Source organism: Archocentrus centrarchus, chromosome 6 (assembly GCF_007364275.1).
Source record: "Archocentrus centrarchus isolate MPI-CPG fArcCen1 chromosome 6, fArcCen1, whole genome shotgun sequence".
NCBI lineage: Eukaryota > Metazoa > Chordata > Actinopteri > Cichliformes > Cichlidae > Archocentrus > Archocentrus centrarchus.
The window spans coordinates 17405289-17423621 of NC_044351.1; the positions used below are offsets into that span (position 1 = coordinate 17405289).

General features: G+C 40.1%; 1 protein-coding gene across 1 annotated transcript in view; it reads right to left on the reverse strand.

Annotated features, from left to right (window-relative positions):
* ano3 (anoctamin 3) overlaps window positions 1–16947 on the reverse strand; it is a 38200-nt gene extending 21253 nt beyond the window's left edge. Inside the window, exons 1-6 of the mRNA XM_030731129.1 lie at window positions 16788–16947; window positions 3434–3640; window positions 849–979; window positions 547–702; window positions 356–456; window positions 230–274 (exon numbers count right to left, since the gene is read on the reverse strand). Of these exons, the coding sequence (XP_030586989.1) occupies window positions 230–274; window positions 356–456; window positions 547–702; window positions 849–979; window positions 3434–3640; window positions 16788–16902 (755 nt within the window). The 5' untranslated portion in view covers window positions 16903–16947. The remainder of the gene's footprint in view (window positions 1–229; window positions 275–355; window positions 457–546; window positions 703–848; window positions 980–3433; window positions 3641–16787) is intronic.
* Between the last annotated feature and the right edge of the window lie 1386 nt (window positions 16948–18333).

Here is an 18333-nt window from a genome sequence, read left to right on the forward strand (position 1 = left end):
TGTCTGTATGGACTAGTCTAAATAATATGACTATGTGGGTTGCAAAGGACAAAGACAGGCTTGTTCAAACTTCAACTGTCTCTGTTCCTTAAACGTGTGACTCATAACTTCAATCTTAAAATGTAAACCACTGCTCGCATTAATACTGAATCCTCCAGACATGCTGCTCATGAATTTGATTAGAGACACAGAGGCATCCAGCTTAAACTATTCCTTAAAATCAACTTACCTGCCCAAGGTTTTGCTCTTCCGGTCTGTAAAGTAGCATTTTTTTCTTAAATAAGAGAAAAGAATACAGGTTAGAAAGACTGGATAAGGTTGCTGGTGGCTAAACCCCCCTTCATTCTTCAGTTACCTGAAAGGCATTCTGATGTTCATCTGCTCTGCGTACTTGCAAAGCGTATCCCAGGTAGCGTGGACCTTCACAAACATGATGTCGTTGTTTGTCAAGGAAGGCTTTTGAAATAAAAAGGAGCACGGGAAAGTGAAAACAAGGGAGATCTAAGTAAATAACGAGGTGACTAAAAGTCTCCCAATTATATTTACCTCCTTCTCCAGCATCAGACCCTCAGCTCGTAAATTCTTCTCAAACGTGCACCTCTTCTCCACCTGTGGACTCAACTTCTTATAAACCAGGATGTAGTCAATGCGCTTTTTACCATCTCGGAAAAAGAGCCCGGAGGAATCCGTTCGATTCTTTCCCTGTAACAACAAAGTTTTAGCTCTGAATTAAAACAAAGTGGTACTAAACACAGGACTGCTTCTCAGTGGTCTAATGCCACAAAAACTGTGAACATCATCAGTTTACAATTTGTGTCAATTCATGTGGATCGGTGTGAGTGCGGTACCTGAAGTGAATCTGTGCGGGCCTCTAATCTAGCGCGGGTGACAGGCTTCTGTAGCAGAAATGACTCGTCTGCCCTCGTTTCACATGCACTCACTTCAGACTCCTCCACGTAGTGATCCTTGCCATCCTCTGCTGCACACAAGACACAGCTGGATCAATAAAAACAGTATTGAACTGGCAAGAAACAACTAAAAGTACCCGGAGTGTGATAGGTCTTTGCTTTGCTAAAGTCAATATTTTCCTTAATCTGGCTGCCAACACTGACATTAGTTCCAAGCTAAATAAAAATTAAACTTATTTAAACGTGGGTGCCAGGTTGAAAGCAGCAACTTGATGCAATTTAACAGATCCGAGCACCGATGCTGAAAGAGCCCCAATCTCATTTCCTGCTTTGATGTGCACAAACAAAATAAAGTTTTGTTCAGCCCACACTATATAAACAGTAAATATTGCGCCATAAATTCATTTTCTAACTGCTCCCGAGGCTCAGCATTGTTAAACCCCATGAGACTTTTTTTTTTTTTTTGCCTTGCTGACAACTCCTCTGCAACAAAACATGTGGAAGCATTTCAGCGCACCATTTTATGAGGGCAAATGCATTTGCTGTGCAAAACAAAATGATTTATTAGTCTCAAACAATACTGGTTGTGTGGGTTATTATGACGTCTAAATTTCATAATACAAACTCTGTAATTGCATGGGAGATGTAGCATTTCACAGCACAGCACAAATGATACTTTGTCCAGTACCTGTGACCGCTCATAGGTTAATTTCTTCAGTCAGTTGTGTGTTTATCACCTGACCAGCTTGGTGTAATGTTTGCACATGTATTCATGTGCAGAAACCAAGTGTAAGAAATCCATGTTAAGGGAATTAATACTCCTGCTGCCCTTTATGACTACAGTGTGCCCATATTCTACTGCGCCCAGCAGAATAATGTGCTGTAACATCTCACAAAGCTCAGATCATCTCAAACTGGTTTCTCAGTCACCAGCATCATCGATGTGTACTGTTACAGGGGGAAGGGAGTTAAAACAGCTTCTTTCTGGAAGCATATGAACTGAGGTGCTACACCAAGAACCTGCATCAAATAAATAAGGATTACTTTGGACTGCTAATCATGCAAAGTAGAGTCCAAGAATAGAAATGTGGAGCTGGAAATGAGCATAATGGGCCCCCTTTAAGGTGAAGTATTACCTAATTGTCTTTAAATAATGTAATAATGTAATGTTTATATAATATATAAAGTTTTCATTCAAATAGTAATTGTGTGCATTGCTATGAGTGCCGTGCCTCTCTTGGAAGCTGCAATAAAATGACTGCAACATGTTGTACATTTTCAGGTCTCTAGCAGTTTGTCTTCCAGGTTGACAACCACTAAAAACATCTGTCAATTTCCACAGGTGGGAAACTGTTGAAGGATCATCTCCTTGTTTACCAGCCCCTGCTCATTGCTCCGTCTGCACTCTCTCCTTCTGTCTGCACTCTCTCTGAGCCAAAAGGGAAAAAAAACAAAAAGAAAAAATCAGACCTGCTCCTCAGACGACTATTCTCAGCACAACGTCAAAGAGCCAGCTTTCACCAAAATAGAAACACCTTGTGCAGCCGCATTAGTGTGAAATTCTTATATCTAGTCCCACTTTTGCACACTGCACTCAGCACCAAAATAACAAATAGTCAGACAAAGGGCATTTCAAGGTCAGGAAAATACCAATATGCTGAAGTGCTGCATGCACTAGTTTTGTGCTGTGACAAAAAATAGCACGTCACTGTCAATGACCTCTAAATACTCTTGAAGCTGTTGATAAGGCTGAATAATATTCCTCTCCAGCAGGCACATCCAGGGTACCAGTCCATTCAATAATATATTGTTTTTATTTTACCAGCATTTTCTCACACTATTACAATCCCTTGGAACATGCTTCAAACAGCTGCAACTTTGCACAGTGTTTCTAAGACTCCTGCAGCATTAACGCAATCGGTTCAATCAATATTATGCACATGCCTTAAATACCACCGTGAATATAAAAATCTGACAAGAAAAGGCAATAATGGCAGGAACAGCTAGAAGTTATTTTTGTAAATAATGTGCAAGCCAACGTGTATACAATAGAATTACTTCACAGGCATACAAATTTGACAGTGTTCCTTATTAGTAGAGTGGAGCCAGTGTAATATCTCAAACAAACTCTGAAAAAAGTATTTCTACATGCAAGCTTGCATCACTGAGCTTAGTGCTATCAACATTTAACATTTACATTTATTAGGAGGCCTTGCAGAGCAAAGACTATAAAATTTGCAAGTGGATGGTTAAAGAAAGGTTCTGTCAGGGAAAACATGGAACAGCCAAAGCAAGTCATAATTGGGGTCAGAAACAAAGAGAAGAAGTCACAAGTTAAAACCAAACAAGACACAATGATTAAAATTATGGTTGCATGATACAGTGTGTTGTAATGTTGAAGTGTGCAGATACTTCTACATCTAGCAAGATCAATGTAAATTGATGTAGCCACTCTCTAATGACTGAAGCATCTCATCCACTAATGGGTATGGAAAACGTCTGGGAGTTACTGTCAGTAGACTGACCTGTCTGGGGGGGGAGGAGGCTGCAGGAAGTGCTGATGCTCTGACTCAGACCCTCAACCTCTGGTTTAGGCTCTGGGCTTAGAGGCACAGACAGGAAGTGGTTGAGGTTGATTGGATGAGTCTGACTTTGGGCCAGGCAGGGCAGGCTGCGGCGAGACGGCTTTAGGCTCTTCTCCTTCAGGATCTCGCTGATGCTTGTGTGCATGCCTGAGGAAAGAGAGGCAGAGGAAAAGTTAATGTCAATAGTCACTCGGAGCTCAGAAAGAAACAAGAAACTGCATAAATCCACCAAGACTGGAAAAGATTCCCTCCACACCATGCATGAATTTTTCAGATTAGCTCATGATATTTTCTGAAAAACATCAACATGTTTACCCAGTTGTTTTCTTTTTTTTTTTATATCAGCATAATATTTGTGTAGAATTGATGTAAAATGTAAAATTTCATGCAAAACTGTTCATAACTTTTTGAGTAATCCTGCAAACAAACATCTGAGCCAATCACACAGCCTCCTGGGACAAGAGCAAGAAAGTAAAATAAAATACTTAAAATACAGAAAAATTCAGCAGATCACAGCTCTTGTAGGGCAAGAAGCAGGGTACACCCTGGACAGGTCGCCAGTCCTAGGGAGACCATGTAAACTCCATATAGAAAGGTCCCGGCCAGATGGCGGACTCGAACCCAGGACCTTCTTGCTGTAAGGCTCTAACCACACAGTGCTAACCACAGTGCCCCCCGTGCTGCCCCTGTAGTTCTGTTATACTGTATAATTTATGCACTGAACCTCTGATAAATATATATTTATATATGTGGTATACATAAGAATATAAATATGTTTTAAGCAGATGCACTGGCATTAGAGGATGGATTAGCTTAGGCTGTGCTCTTTAATGAAGCTCTCAAAGTAGCAGCAAAAACAAAGATTCTGCTGAGAGAATTACCAATCAGCACATGCATTTCATTATAACATACTGAAGTCAACAATACTGCAAAAGTGGTACACTGAGCTCCCTGTGGTACGTGGTGGTTACACATATTACCACAAAAGTATCTGCAGCATAATCAGAGAGAGGGGTCTGATCACCGAGGCCACAACTCACACAGTTAGTAAGACTTAAATGTTAAGAGCTGGTAGCTTAATAGCTAATGAATGAGAAAGCATTTCAGCTTGGACTACAAATTTGCAAACTACAATCATGGACCAGGCATGGTGAGTTTAACTAAATATCCAGTAGAGTTTATTGAAAATTTATGAGTCAGTGGCGTTTGCCACATACTTAGGAATAAAATCAAAACATCTCATCAGCGTTTGAATCATTTTGATGATTCATTTTTACATCCAGTGTTTCTGAGTCAGCCAACTTTATATAATATAGTAAAAACACTACATGACTGGATTACCCCTTTAATAAAGCAGCTAAAGTCAGTAAGCAGTAACATAACACAGCCAGCAACACACTGAAGTAAGAAAAACTCTACACACTGTACATCCATAACTGAAATAATTCATTTTTTAAAGGCATTTTCCACATAAGATTTATCATTCTGCATTTTCTTAATTGTTTATCCAACTGGGGTCACAGTGAGGCCAGGTCCAGCTGATATTAGATGAGATGCAGGGGTGCATCCTTAACAGCTTCATCACATGGCTAACAGCCCCATTTAGAATCCACACTTAATTAGCATGTTTGTCTTTGGATTGTGGGAGGAAACCAGAGCACCCAGAGAAAAGCAATGTAGGCACAAAGATGCCAGCTCCACACAGGAAGCCAACCTGCAGCTTTTTAGCCACGAGCCTTCTGTGAGGCAACATGCAGCTTAGTCAAACTGCTACAAGTTTGCATCAAATTATTCATCTTTTTGTTTTATTTTCTTGTTTGTCTATTTTGCATTTACCATTTCTCTATTCCATCAAACTGTGTCTTACAAAAAATATAATTGACCAGTAATTAAAAATAAATAAGTGCACCAGAAACCCATTTCCAGTCTTTAACAGAACGAGTGCCCTGAAATCGTGAGAGAGAGAAAAACAGGGGACAGTAGAAATATCAGTCTAAAGGTCCACTCTCCACTGTTGGCGATAATGTCTGTCCTTCATAGTGCATTAAAACCATCAGCACTCCCTCACATCTCCATCAGATGACTCACTTCAATACCTTCAGAGAAGAAGTGTTAGACGAGCAGCAAGATGGTGCGCTGTAGAGCTGAGCTCCTCGGTGCTCCAACTGACTGAACAAACATCTAACAACATGAACTTGTTCTACATCCTGATTAGCAGCATTGGGCTAACAGAATAGTCACCACTGTGATGATGAATTGTAGATGGAAAAGTTAATGGGAATAATGCACGTCCATCAATTGAATCAGGAGATTGTACATGAGCGTCAGCCTCAGTGCGGCAGCTTCGCACTTATTTATTCATGAAATTAAGGAGTCGCCTTTAAATGGGAACGTGACTTCCTTTCACACCGAGTGATATATTTGCTCAGTGACCTTCCTGAAAGATAATTTACTCTCTGTACAGTGAGGGCCTGAGCTGCAAGCCGTTCAATAATTCATTTTCATGACACTGAGCTCAATGGGATTGTCATGGGGAGGCCCTGTAAATTGAAGAGGACACGACACACAGTGTTTGTCGGCTCTTACATACCGCCAGTGGTCTGGGCTGTTTCGTGTGGCAGATTGAGGCTTGAAACCTGTTATTTGTAGTTGTGTTATGTTGATCACAGGGTCACATATGAGATCTTGAAGATCTTTATTTAATTCATTTTTGTGCTTCTCACCTGTCCTCTAGAGCGCACTTGGCCTTCCTCTGGTTTAAAAGCAGGAAGTTGTGTGGACTTTCCCTTATGAATGTGCTGATTGTGATAATGAGGAGGGAAGATTGGGAGACGTTGAAAGATTTATTTTTTGACTATTAGCATGCAAGTTAACTGATTATTTTTTCTTTTGGACCGGGGCGGTCAGCATCATCTTTATGAACAGATAGCTGCATATGAATGTGTGGAATAGACAAGATGTTTGGTATCAGACCTGGCTTTCATTTGTAGTCGGCTTGTAGACTACAAATGAAATTGGTCTATTGAGCAATCAGGTTTAAGAAGGATTTAATAGTATTCTTCATTGCAATCGAATAAGAAATGCAAGACTGTTAAAAAAAAAAGGTTTAAATGTCTCATTCAGAGTGCTGACTGAAGCGATGTGTGTGGAGAGCAAAAGAGAGATTGCATTTGCTGATATATCTCTAATCTCAAATCCATTTAGAACTGCATAAAGAGAATTTCACCTTTTATAAGATTTTTGAAATGATCTGCATTTGTAAATAATCACTAATGGACAGGACAGAAAGTCGTGAGCCAGAAATCCATTCTAAACTGTCCTGATAAATGTTGCCAAAACTGGACTCTATGGAAAATTGGCCATTGCCTTCATAGGCTAAGTCAGCATACTAGTCAGCGGGCTTCAAATTTCTGTCTATAGAAACAACTGAATATAAACAAGGTCCATTTTGGCAACCAGGCCACAGTGGCTGCTCTGCGAGAGGCCCGATTTTAAAGGGTTATAGCCCAGTGCAGATTTGCATTTTTTTTTTTATAATTTCTCCTTTTAAAGTTGGAATTACCATGCTGCTCTACATATTTCTCTAGTTTATGATTATTACTGTAAATATGCAGCATTAATCTACTGCTATAAAGAAAAAGGGGAGATTAAAAAAAAACAAGCTCCTACTGTGAATCAACTTAATGACCTTTGATGCTTTCAACACTCGGCCAGCCATCACAGGATTTTTCAGCATTAAGTGGAGCTAGTTTTATATGCAAGCTTGCAGGCCAGGGAGCCACTAATCATGCTGTTCATTCCCTGTATAACCCCACAGACATGAAATGAATGAAACTCGTGAGCTCACATATACAATGAATAATTAAAGTGAAAAAACTGTTGAAATTTCAGTGTGCATTAAAGTAAAATTATGCTTGCAGCTAAAATCCACTCCATTCAGGAGGCAAATTTAAAAATAATTTGAAATCTTAACAGTCAGCAAAACACAACACGAGAAAACAGGAAAAAAATTTTGCCTCTGTCACGTAATTTGTCTCATAACAACATGGGAGCACAAAGGTATTCGGTTCCTCTTGATCATGTTTAATGTTTCACTCAGTTTCAGTGACATTATAGGAGAGAGATGTGACACGCAGAGACTGAACTCTGAGGGATAAATCGACTCAACGGCAAAGAAGTACAACTTCCAGGGGCAGAAATCTTTTTAAAATTTTATTTTGGAGAAAAGTTTGCCAACTTTTTTAACTGCCAGATTTGACTGGTGTTCCTATGCAGGTTGTGATACATGCCCCAGGGGCCACTAAAGCTACAGTTAAATAAGATAATGAGTCAAAATAAGTGCCCAGATAAGTTCCCAAAGCCATTTCAAGATGGCAAATGTGAGACCTGCTTCTGCAAGAACTTTCAGTATTTCAGATTTCCAATATTTAAAATCAGTACTGAGCTGCAGGTTGTCAAGCACTTATTCTGCAGGGAGCGTTGCTGTGCCAATTACATTTGCAATGATATTTCAAAAAACAGATATTTTACAGTCCAGTTAGCAAAAAGGGTTGTTTCTCTCAGCAACAAATGCAGCAACAGCATGTTTTACTTTGTGACTGGAGTAAATCATGGAGAGCTTAAGTGGCTAGAGGCCTTTAGTGTACTGGTCACAGTAGATTAGCCTGAAGAGTGAATGTATCTTATACAATATAACTGTCCTATAAGCAGACCCTGTTCGTTTAGTCTCTTATGCTTATGCATAGAGACTAAAGAGAAAAAAAAAGTCAAACAATGGCCCAGATTATTCTAACAGACATCAGCAAAGTTCAACATGTCTGAGATGATACTTCAGAGCAAAGTGAGCTAATTGGTCTGCAGGGGGACTGCTCAGTGGTCCCAAAGGGCTCTCAAAGTTTAAAATAGACCCACAAATTGGGAGTTGATATTGTGTGAAATTGCTTCCATGGAAATATGAGATTAGTTAGAGATGGGGAAAAAACCCACATTCAAATCTCTCAGACTCTGTGGATATTAGGGTTATAATAATAGTTATCTGACAATTACTTGCCTGGTCCAGAATGATGGCCTAATTTCATCTATGTGCTCTGCACCACTGTCAGCGCAGTGGTGCAGGACCGCCTGAAGATACCATGTAAGACATATAAAAAGGGTTCATCTAATGTCAAATCCCATGCTTAATCTCACCGTGTTCTGACTAAAACTGGATTGTGAGGAGAAAGTTAATCCTGTGTGTGTGTTTGGACTGTATGCGCATGTGTGCATGTCCACGTTTTGTACACGACTCATTGAGTATTCAGGGAAATGACGCTTGCTGCGAGGGGATAAGGTTAAAAAACACACCTCCAAATTCTCTGCATCAGCATAAAACAGAATCTCGAAGACAGTTTCTGTGCGCTCTCACAAACACCCACTCAGGTTCATCTGACACGGAGCTGGACGAGCTTCGGGGAAGGTCGTGAGCCGGGATTTGGATCTCTCCTCTGCAGCTTGTCCGTGACGGTCTTCTAATGTGAGATTAAAAGGATTTTTCTGGTCTATCCACGTGTGTGCGCATGATATTGTACATGTGCCTTTTCGATTGTATACTCTGTACTGTATTACTGCCTCCACACTGCCAAGACAGGAGGCTGTTTATCAGATCGTTATGCTCCTCTTGATTATTTCTGATATTATGATTATGATAAATCTGGTGTACACCTGGCAGTTTCACAGCACTACCACTATGTGTCTAAGTGTGAAGCAGCCAGTATAATCTGAGGCAGCTGGAAGAGTAAGCAATTAATCTAAAAAAACAGCAAAGATTTTTGCAATGAAATACAAGGAGTGAGATGTTAAAAGAAGCAAAAAGAGCGCTGTGAAAACTGATGTAAAATTGTGTAGGATGTCACATTTGTCCACAATCACTGAGAGAGTCCTGAGGCATTGAAACTTTATCTGAAAGGATGTTGCACAAAGAGAATTCAGGTCAGTGGGCTGTTTCCCATCATGCCTCTAAGTTTCTTCATTCTACACTTTGAATTATTCATCCTTGTTCAGCTCATAACACTTTCACTGTCACAGCTTTCAAATTAAGAATAGTCTGCATCAAGGTCTTTTCAAACAATGCTGGGGTTGGGGAGTAAAGGATTTCATCAACTGGAGTGATCAGATTATTAAAAAAAATAACACAGTAATCAGCCAAAATTGCATTTGAAAATTAGATTATATTTATACTGACATCTTAAAATAATATACGTCTTTATACAATATCAAAGTGAGCTACGCCTGCATGTTAGATCACCATGGTGATTTAATTAATATATTTTTTTCATGATACATGGTGATTTATAGATAATGGAGGTTTTAATTGCTTTTCTATTTACACTGAAAACGTTATAATTTTGAGTATGTGCTTTGTGTGGTCTGGTAAAAAACAGCAGGAGTATCTCAAAAGAAAACACACTTGACCCAAAGGTATTTCTTTTGTTAAAAATCACTGAAAAGCAAATCAGCATTACTGATGATACAGATGTTATATTTTACTGTACTTTAACAATGTAGAATACTTCATGTTTTTCTAATGAAATAAATATAATAAAATAAAAATTCTGGCAGAATCTGATAATGTGGTCTGAGTGCACTCAGATTCTTAACTTAACTTTGATTCTTAACTGTAGCGTTTAGCTTGGTTTAACTTGAGAGACATAGAATTCTTCTGTGGAAACATATAAGGAAGTAAACATTATTTTTCACCACTTTCATTTATTAGAACCTGATCAATGACAAACACAGTTTGTTAGATTATCATAATGAAATGGTATCTAGTATTACCTTTACCTCAAGCATGCAACTGCACCTTCTCCACCACACCACCACTGTGTGTGCTGGATTGACTCTCGTGACCAGCAACTACCTTAAGTAGTTGTACACTGTTAGCTTTTTCTCCAAGCACCTCACAAATTAAATAGTGAAATTCTGGATGACCTTAAACCTACTTGTGCATAGTTTTCCAGTTTGACTGTTTTCAGGAGAAAAAAAACAACCCCACCTCCCAAACAGACCCTGACAAGAGTACTGAAGCAATGCTATGAACTAATTTCCTTGTGAAAGGTTTAGAGTTCAATCATCATCAGACTTAGCATTTGCAGTAAAATGCCTCAGAGACAACAGGGCATGGGAATGAACAAATGCACCTCCTCTAAGGAGTATATAGTGCGTGAAAAACAAATGTGCATTGAGGTCAGAAAATCTGCAGGCTCACAAGTACTGGTCTGTGCACAGTCAGAATACTCAGCCAAGTGCACGATGGGGTCTCTGTTATGTTTGGCAGACTTGATGAGGTTCAAAGAGTCTTTTGGGATGAGCTGTGAAGGGAAATCACACATGTTCACTGCTTAAATCACCAAAATCCAACTGGTTCTTGTTCATGCCATATCCGGTGAGAGGGCCACTGAGGACTCGTTCAGTGTCTGTAATATCCTGTACAAGTAGACATCAAAGCCCACAGTTTCTGCCTGGTGTCAGGTGAGTTCACAGTGTTTACCTGAACAATACTCGACATGGACATGAAACCTGGCCACAGTAGAATATACTCTGAAATCACTTAAGGAAGTACCAACTGGCTGCTAAAGTCAAAGAGCATGGATCTTCAAAAAGCTGTTTTGGTTGTGAACACTACAACAGAAGCTCTCTGCACTACGGTTGTGCCACTGGATGGTGGTGACAGCTTTCCAATCAAGGCAATTTTGTGCTTGACGCGCTATTATTATCATCATTGTGAGGTTCACAATATATTTAATCTGCTAGAGGTTCATGTCAGCATCCTTGCATATAACTGACACTCGTGACACAGACCTGTCTGGGCGCCCACGCAGAAGTTCAAGCTCACGTCTCTGCTCTGAAATGAATGTGCGTTTGGAGAGCAGCTACACTGATCCATCATCATCAGAGAGCAGAGGGAGTGTGTTTGGGTCTGCCGGCTTGATTTCAAATTGAAACTTATTGCAATCGCAGAAACACGTTTATCACAGATGCCCTTTCTTTTTAAAGCGGGCATCTGTGGTTAAAGAGCCTGCTGTGAGTGGGGCGTGCACGATGAATAGAGGAGGAAAGAGGGGTGAGCCATTTTACAAGCATAAAAGCAGAATGAAACACCTGCAGGCATAAAGAAAAAATGAAGAGCCAGCAAATGTTAGGACTTCACACCGTTTTAGCTGTTCAGCTGATATCTGTCCACTTGTGTTCACGATAGTAAATGAAATCATTCACCTCTGTAATGTTAAGGAGGTTTTCCCGCTGGTATAGCCTCCATTCTTTGTCATCATGCTGTGAGTGGGAAATAAACTCCACAGTGCTTTTGTGTGTGTGTCTCAGCAGTGCTAGTGAGATAGAGCTGTTTGTATTTTTTTGTGTTATACCCCCAAGATGATGGCAACAGTTACTGCTGATTACACAGGGAGGCGATAGGATGATTAGACTGTGGAAAAGATCGCCTCAGGAACACAATGATACACGACCACAGACTAACATTTACGTTACTGTGGGGATGGCACGCTGTTTTGAAGCACAAAATGATATCATCTTTAAATGAACTGCTTTGCTAAACTCACAAAGCACTTTTCCACCCCAAAAAAGTTGAACACGCTGTTTAGGTCACCATCGCCCCACACTTCTTTTTCATACACAGTATGACACAGACTCCCCACTTAAAACACTGCCGAGTAATGTCCACAGAGTCCTCAAGGCATGTTTATCTTCACAGCATTTAAGACTGCCCTAAAATTTAAGCTTCCAAAGCTTAATGCTTCACCAAGCATTGAAGATACACCACCCCCTTGGAAAGCTCATTTAATTAGAAAGACCTGAACAAGAGATGTAAGACAGAGAGCAAAGCCACTTAAGTGAGGAGCTCCCATTCATCTGTCCCTTATCAGGCCTTGCCAGTAAAATATGGTATGAAGGCTATTTTAATGATATGAGTCATATGAGAATGTTGGTGCAAACTGCTTCCTTGAACAGTCTTCAAAGCTTTTAGATGGCAAAGGGTGGTGGATTGTTTTCAGCGCATGCTTGCCAAATTAATAGATCTATAGCAGAGTACAATAACGCGTCCCTAAGCTCAATCGAACACATAGCAGTATCCATGGCATTTGTTCACCTTTTAGTTTTGCTCTAATAACTGATTCGGGCCTCGTACTTTTTGTGTAATGAATTGTATGGTTAAAGAGTGGTATTAGGCTACAGCACCTTAAAAAATATAGGCTTTGCAGCCAATGCTATATGTCACCTGGTTGAGCGAGTGACCCATATGCTGAAAGGCTGCGGGGGCCTGAGCCTGTGAGTCCATCACAGACCAATTCCTGCGTGTCATTCCCCCCCTCACTCTATCCCTAATGTACGCTCTGCTGTCCTATCAAAATAAAGGCTGAAAATAGATTGTGCATTGGGTCACAATTAAGTCTTAAGTGCAGATTTTAAAAATAATGTTGCATTATTTGGAAAAATATAACTTAGACTGTCAGGGAAATAATAATAAGCTACTTTCCTGTGGCGATCCTCTGATTGGCAGCATATCAGAGAACATACACAACGAGCTCAGTTCACATGGAGTACCAAGAGCAATATTTAGCTGTTACTGAATACTGGGCTCATATATTATTCCTAGTACTCAAGGTGCACAAAAAACAAATGATGACTGATATGCAGGAATTGTCTGGTAGGGATTGCATGAGTGTCTCACAAGAGGCTAAATTTGGACATTTTAACTTTAATTGCTTTGACTGTAAATGTAAATAATTCACAAATATTTCAAGCTGCTATACAGATGTTATTTTTCTCTTTTAATACTCAAGAATACACCAGTGGAGCTCTATCTATCTATTAAGGAGTGTATTTGATATAACATGATATAAAACATTCAGTATCTTATTACATTGTGTATTTTTACTGTTTCATTATAGTCAGTGTTGTAAAAAGTATTTACCTGCTTGGAGATTTCCATGTTTTCTTTCAAACATGGCATCATAGTGGATGTAATTACATACTCTGGCCAACAGAAAACTGTTTTAATATAAATTATAACAGTTATAATTAGCTCCACAGACACTGCTGTCTGTCGCCTGTCTGTCACGTGCATTTGAGCCGGACAGCCTGACCACAGACGTACCTTCGCACAGATGGCACATTTTACCCACTGTTTACACAATTCAGGATCCTATTATACAATCCTGGCAAGACCTCTGGGTTGCATCATTATAGGAGATTAAACATCTTCTTTCTCTTCCAATCTGTATACTCCCTCCCTGCTTTTACGTCACACTATCCACTTATGCCCCCGATTGCTTCTGATTCTACTACATCACAAGATTTTCTGCAAAGCCTCTGTTGTGTTTGCGCATACGCACCTGATGAGCTACGCTCTCAGTGTGCAACATCAAGCATAAAGTGCACAGAGATTTGGTTTAAAATGCCGCCACGTCCTCAGACTCCACGGGCTTTGTAGATGTGATTAAATATGTTTGAGCTCCAGCAGAACTTCTGCCTGCATTGTTCTTATAACCTAGCAACCAAACAAGCACCGACTATTTAAAGACTGTGAAAGTGTTGAAGCTGCTAACTGCCAGAGCGTGCACACGTGCACGCGCTCACACACACACACACACACACACACACACACACACACACACACACACACACACACACACACACACACACACACACACACACACACACGCGCGCGCAGAAGAAAAGACTCTTTGTTTTTTATTTTGTAAATGCATGCATGTTTACCCAGCATGCTGAAATTCCACAAGACACATTTTAAAGGTTCACACAAAGCTGATGTCTGCCCCCAACATCCTACAGTAGCCTATTTAAATATAACAGATGGATAATATTATCTGTTCTGAAATTAATGTCTGTGTCTATAAACCCATCTGTCTGCTTGCATAAGAGGACAGGTGGTCAGCCCCAGACTGTGGAAGCAAAGGTTTACCTACGCATGCACGTACGCGCGCGCGCGCACGCATGCACAAACTTAAACATTTACTGTAGAAAGCTGAAGTCACATGGAGGACAGTCTCAGCCCTAAAGATGCAATCCACCTACAAGAGCACACAAACATCAAAGTTGATCTCTTTTCAGCTAATGAGGGCTATTGGGTTAAAGATAAAAGCAACCCACTTGTTGAAGATGAGCAGACTATGACCTGACACAGAAGACACAAACTATAATAAAAGCTGGCTGTAAGGACTAAATGCTTCTTACCAAAGTGCACAATACTAGGCCGAAGCACGGAGCTCAGACTTAAATCTTTGACTGTAGAACTGGGTTCCCTTTAAATTTTTATATGCTTAAAGCAATGAACTTTCTGCAGAGTGTTCAGGGCTTCAGTGTGATCCACCAGCATGCTGCAGATAAATCTGACTTCATGATCAGCCTGCCAAAGAGCATGTGAAATTCACTCAAATCCTTGAAAGCACAAATCAGATGAGTCACTTTAGCTGAAGACTAACTGTAGCTGTGTTTTCCTGTTTAGATCATCTGAGTGAGATATTTTTAAAAGCAAGACGAAAAGGACATCCTTGTCGTGCTAAATTTCAGCCCCTTTTTCTAACCTGCAGTTCAGCAGTGTGCATTTTAATTGAAATTTGGAGAATAACTCAACTCCCTGATAAAGTACCTTATATTGCCTTCCAGATGATTTTGGAATACATTTTCTGATTTTTGTGATTACCTACACAGCTAAAATGGCTTTGCTGTAGCAACGTTACAAATGCTTAGCTTTCACATGGTGAACAAGCATTTCCAGCGCTAAGCCTTGTAATGCATATTCTGCAGTTGATTGTGTTTGAGGAAGTGCGATATAATTGCTGAGTTTTGCTTCAGCAGGTCTTTGTGAGCCAAAATTCACCACCTTCGCTTTCATTTTAATGGTGCACTTAACGGCCACTGAAATATTGAGTGGGTCCTCCAGGCTACAGACTTTAACATAAATCTGATATAATCCTATGGAAGTCAGGAGTTGGTTATTCTAAGCTATAAAATGTTACAATCTAGGATTTTCTCTGATGCATTAATACAAATAAAAAATAAATAAAAAACTGATTAGAACAACAATTTACATGATAAAACAAACAAAAATCAAAACAACCCATATCAGGCATGTGGGTCATAGGAGAAATGAGTTTGAAGAAGAAAAAAAAAGGCCATATTTGTGTCCACACTCAAAAAGAAGTGATCTAGAGCACCCTCTTCAGCAGGGCATCCCCCAGTCATGAGACTGGAGCTGCTCAGCATAGTCTCATCCTCAGCCAGGTGCACAAAGAAATAACTGCTCCCTGTTTACTGGCCTGAGTCAGCATGGAAATTAAGACCTTTCATCACACTTTTTCTAAATTTAGACAGCAAGAGCCACAACGCATTGAAGAAGCACTAATTTTCTCTAAGGAACCCTACTTAGGGTGTAAAATCAATACTGGCCCAGCAGTGTAATCAAGCTGCACTTAGAAACGGTGGTATGTGGCATTGGTATTTACTTGTAGATTTACAGGAACACAAAGCATCCTGCCTCTACAGTACAGTTTGTCCTCTGTGTGACATGATCCCATATCCAAAATGCAAACAACCCAAGAGAACACCAACACAAAGAAATGAAGTCTGAGTGTTTCCATTTTGACTGCATTACAGGAACTTTAAACAGCTTAATTTTTAAATTACTGTCAGAAAAGGTTCAATGCAACAATTCCTCAAAGACATCACAAACTATCTGGCATGCATCTAGAATAGTTTGTGTTTTTGTCTTTGTCCCCTCAAAGCACAACTGGATATTAACACTAGTTAGAGTCTACTCATTCATATGAGCATGGATATGAGGACAAGATCAGACACTAGGCTTTTTTTTTTCTTGCCTTAACTGAAAAAAAATAAAGAAAACCGTTTTCTTTGTGAACCAGTAGATCTAACAAATGTGCTTTAAATAGTTTTTGATAAGTTGCTGACCAGTGCGACTTGTAATGTATTATTTAGGCTGGACCCTAAAAATAAAGACAGGGGTAAGACTGTCAGTGCAACATAAAGTATTGGGTAAAATATCAAAGTACAGGTTTCAGAAACGGGCTTCTTCCCAGGAGGACGAGGCTGCAAAGCTTCCAACTGTGCGTCACACTAACAGCAAGCGGAGAGTCCATTACCTCCGAGTACCATTTCACACATAAACTGTTCAACAACAGAAGAAAAGTAGCCACACTCGGCTAAAAAAAAAAGACAGAAATCATAGCTCGACACCCTGAATTTTTTCCCAGCATCCACAAACCTTTCTGCTGCTTGAAGGACTGGATTGAGCCCGAGTGGTGCACCATGGCGGCGTTCAGTTGGTTCCCAGTGCAAATCAAATTCCGTGTTTTGAAAAGCAAAATTGCAGAATACATGGGAAACTGTGGCGGGGTTGTGTAGGTGTTCCCTCAGCTCCCATCCTGCCAAACGAGCTCACCGGCGATGCGCAAACGCCAGCAACACCTGTCTCCGCTCTGCAAGCCCCCCCGCCCCCCTATAGCCACCATCCACGGCTGTTGTCATGGTGACGGGCGGTAAGGGAGGTCCTGAGATGAACGCGTTCTCCTCTGGTCCTCCTCCGTCCTGATTTACTAAAGCTGCGGGAAATTACCACGGACAGCACATCTCAAATTGACCGACGACAAATTTGATTTGCTCTCATCAGCCTGCTGAAAGCTGCACTTAGTAACACAAAAACACAGCCATAGGCTCCGGGGCTAAATTAAATAGAATGCGCTCAATAGGCTACTGGTTCCAAAATATGACATAGAAAAATATGTAATAATGGGGCTATTCATTTATTCTTTTTAAAATGCATTTACATGTAAGACATTATAAGTCTCTTTTGATATTACAACATGTCCCGCAAGCCCTGGGACATGTTGATTTAAAAATCCAATACAAATAACGGTCAGGAGTAAGCTGCACTTTACATTTTTAAAACAACTACTAAGAAATACCTAAAAATAAAATACACATAAAGGTAGCTCAGTCCAGTTAGAAAAACTCTGTGAAGTCCAGAGGTGGGAAGTAACGAAGTACAAATACATCGTTACTGTACTTAAGTAGATTTTTCAGGTATCTGTACTTTACTTAAGTATTTATTTTTCTGACTACTTTTTACTTTTACTCCCTACATTTTTACGCAAGTATCTGTACTTTCTACTTCTTACATTTTCAAACAGACTCGTTACTTTTTAACGTCAGAGAGAAATTTGCATTTCCGGTCAGTGCGCCTTCAAACATAAAACGATCTGAGCCTAAATGGAGGAATAATAACATATAAGAGACAATCGTACTGCGTATCCTCCATCATCGGGGCTTATCTCGTACAAAGGGATTAAATACGCAAACCCATATAATTAATGTATCATTTATAGCGCTATAATCGGGCCGGACCGAGTCCGTAAGTTGCGCTGCGGCACATAAACAGCTTAGCTAGCGCTACTGAAGAGGAACGAGCATGAAGGGAGTAACGTGTGGCAGGTAAATGCAACGTTTCTAAATGCTCAACAAATATCAGCAAACACACAAAGTGTGTGCAGTTTGTCACACAGTGTGTCTGCTAGCTAAAAGAAGAGCTGCTGTATTTCAGGGAGAGCAAAGAGAGAGAAGTTCACTCAGAGATGGAGAAAGAGGACAGGAGAGGAAGAAGAGAGGTTAGATTTAAAGGTAAGGACCGGAAAACAAACTGAAGTATGCTGACTTTGTGTAATTCAAAGATTCTATGAAAATGCTGCAATTTAGTGTTTAATAAATAGGTTAGTTTGTTGTACTGTATTTACAGTAAAGCTCTGTGTTGGACT